Here is a 2,637-nt window from a genome sequence, read left to right as displayed (position 1 = left end):
GCATGTTTCATGAGAGTGTCATGCATATTAAATAGGGTGCCACATAAGCAAAATTGTTGACTTGGCAGGGTTATTAAATGATGGAGTTTCATCAGATGAGGAACTCATGTGACTCGGTTACCTAGTTTATAGTCTTGGTAACTGTGTCATGAAACTATGCATTAAGACTGACATGAAAGCCGGTTCGAACCGACAGTAGTTTTAGGATAGTGTGCCAAGTCCAATACAGGTTACACATCACAAAGCATAATTTGTGACACCGAAGGAGTGGCAATGTGCATGCAAATTGTGTCAACATAAACTTTGTGCTTATATATAACATATACACATTATTATACACAACAAAAAATATAATTTTAGCTTGTACCCACCCATACACATACTTTTGCCTCACTAGACCTGGGACTTATTTCGCCACACTTGTATTCATCTCATCAATTGAGGTGGATACGAGTGCCGCAAAGGCCTAGAATGTAAATTTAAAACAGCTTGCATACTATATATGTGCTCCAGCGTGGTGTATGCGTGCACAGTAATAAATACATACAAACAAGTAACAGCAGGTGAACATGGATCGATCTTAGACAGCTTATACGTGCTCCGGCGTGGCGCCGGCGTCGGCCTGGATGACGTTGCGCTTGCCGCGCTCTGATCGGCTGTTCTCGGCGAACTTGAGGCTGGCGGCATGGAGCCCCTTGCTCTTCTCGTCGTCGTTCCACTCGGACGCGTAGTAGCCCTCCTCGTCGGCGGTGGCGCTGGCCGGGAAGAACATGGATCCCCACTGCGGGAAGTGCACGAACACCACCGGCAGCGTGCACGCCATGATCATGATGCCCATGTACTCCAGCCCCCTGGCCGTGGAGTAGGTGGACGAGGTGAAGAAGAGCAGCTGCGTGAGCCCCGCGCCGAAGTTGCCGCCGGCGCCGGTCATCCCGGAGATGATGCCGAGGGAGCGCCTGGAGACGAAGGGTATGACGCCGAAGATGGCGCCGCAGGCGGCCTGCGCGCAGAAGGAGAAGAGCACCATGGCGACGATGGAGACGGGGAGCGTGCTGGCGCGCCCCAGCCAGAGGCAGAAGGCGCCGCCGGCGGTCTGGAGGATCCAGATGTTCCAGAGGCGCGCGCGCATGCCCCAGTACCGCGCGCCGACGTCGGAGAGCACGCCGCCCATGGGGCGCGCGACGAGGTTGGCCATACCGAAGCAGGCGGCGATGGTGCCGGCGACGCGGAGGTCGAGGTCGAAGCGGTCGTACATGTACTCGGCGATGACGTTGTCGGTGGTGAGCTCGACGCCCATGGAGTAGCCGTAGAGGAGGACGAAGATCCAGGTCCGGTAGTTTATCAGGGCGTACCACATGACCTTGGAGAACTTGTCCTTGTTGACGTTGCCCTTCTTCTGCAGCGTCCTGAGGTTGCCGTCGGGGAGGTCCTGCCCGAGCGTCAGCACCAGCACGCCCATGACCACGTGCATCAGCCCCGGGACGAAGTATGCCACCCGCCACGCCGTGAATGGCGTGGCGCCGCACTTGCGGATGACGTCGTACACCAGCGGCATGATGAGCTGCGTGGCGCCGCCGCCCATGTTGCCCCACCCGGCGGCGAGCCCGTTGACGGTGCCGATGATCTTGCTGTTGAACATGGTGCTCATCCAGTACTGGCACGAGACGAAGGTCGCCAGCGAGAAGCCGATGAGGAACCTGACGACGATGTAGCCCGCGGCGTCGTCGATGAGCGCCATGCAGAACACGGTGGGCGCCGACAGCATGATGAGGAAAGCGCAGCCGTAGCGCGGGCCCAGCAGGTCGCAGACGGCGCCCATGGTGAGACGGGAGAAGATGGAGCCCGACACGGACGCCACCCCGGCGTTGCCGATGTCGGCCTTGGTGAGGTTGAGGTTGTCGCGGATGATGGGGACGAGGGGAGCCGCGGCGAAGGTGGAGACGAAGCAGGTGAAGAAGGAGATCCAGGAGAGGTGGAAGGTGCGCATGTGCGGGTTCGCGAAGGAGAAGAGACGGATGCTCTTCGCCTTGTGCTCTGAGTCCACCGGCAGGTCGAACTTGCTCGCCGCGGCGTCGTCGCCGTCGTGCTCGGGCGCCGCCGTGGAGAAGGCGAACGCCGGCTCCCGACCCGTCATCCCGTGCAGAGAGCTTCCCGGCGCGCCAATGGTCTCCATGCCCGACGCCTAGCTAGCTAGCTAGCTTTGCAGTAGGCGGTGATGCAAGAACACGGGCTTGCTTTTGGCTGCTGCTGCTGCAGCTGCCTCTGCGTGCTGGTGCTTGGAATGGAATGGCACCAACATGGAAAGGTGAGATATTTATAGGTCGCCGTGGATGAGATGAGATTCAGCAGATGGGAGGGAGTTGACATTTTGATGACAACTGACAAGGCTGGCTGGATCGAGTGTGTTTTGGCCTTTGGGGGTCCTGGATAAGTACGGTCGACAAGAGCCAGGCTAACACGACGGAATCGATCCATTCTCAACGAACTCTGCTGCTTATACTAAAAAAAATATGCACCTAGCAACACAAGAACATACTACAGATTGTTTGTATTACTACTAATCTAAACTAATTAAGCGAGGCTGGCATTGACCTGGGAGAGTTGAAACTGGCAGAGAGAGGGAGGGGAGATGGAGCA

At 57.1% G+C, this 2,637-nt stretch overlaps 1 protein-coding gene across 1 annotated transcript; it reads right to left on the bottom strand.

Moving 5' to 3' along the window:
• Positions 272-2,320, bottom strand: LOC8066510 (high-affinity nitrate transporter 2.1). The gene has a single exon (XM_002451330.2). It carries the CDS (start codon positions 2,171-2,173, stop codon positions 590-592), a length of 1,584 nt encoding a protein of 527 aa, XP_002451375.1. The 5' UTR covers positions 2,174-2,320; the 3' UTR covers positions 272-589.

The sequence above is a fragment of the Sorghum bicolor genome, chromosome 4, assembly GCF_000003195.3.
Source record: "Sorghum bicolor cultivar BTx623 chromosome 4, Sorghum_bicolor_NCBIv3, whole genome shotgun sequence".
NCBI lineage: Eukaryota > Viridiplantae > Streptophyta > Magnoliopsida > Poales > Poaceae > Sorghum > Sorghum bicolor.
Note: the sequence above shows the minus strand (reverse complement) of the source record. Positions and strands in the feature narration are given on the sequence as shown.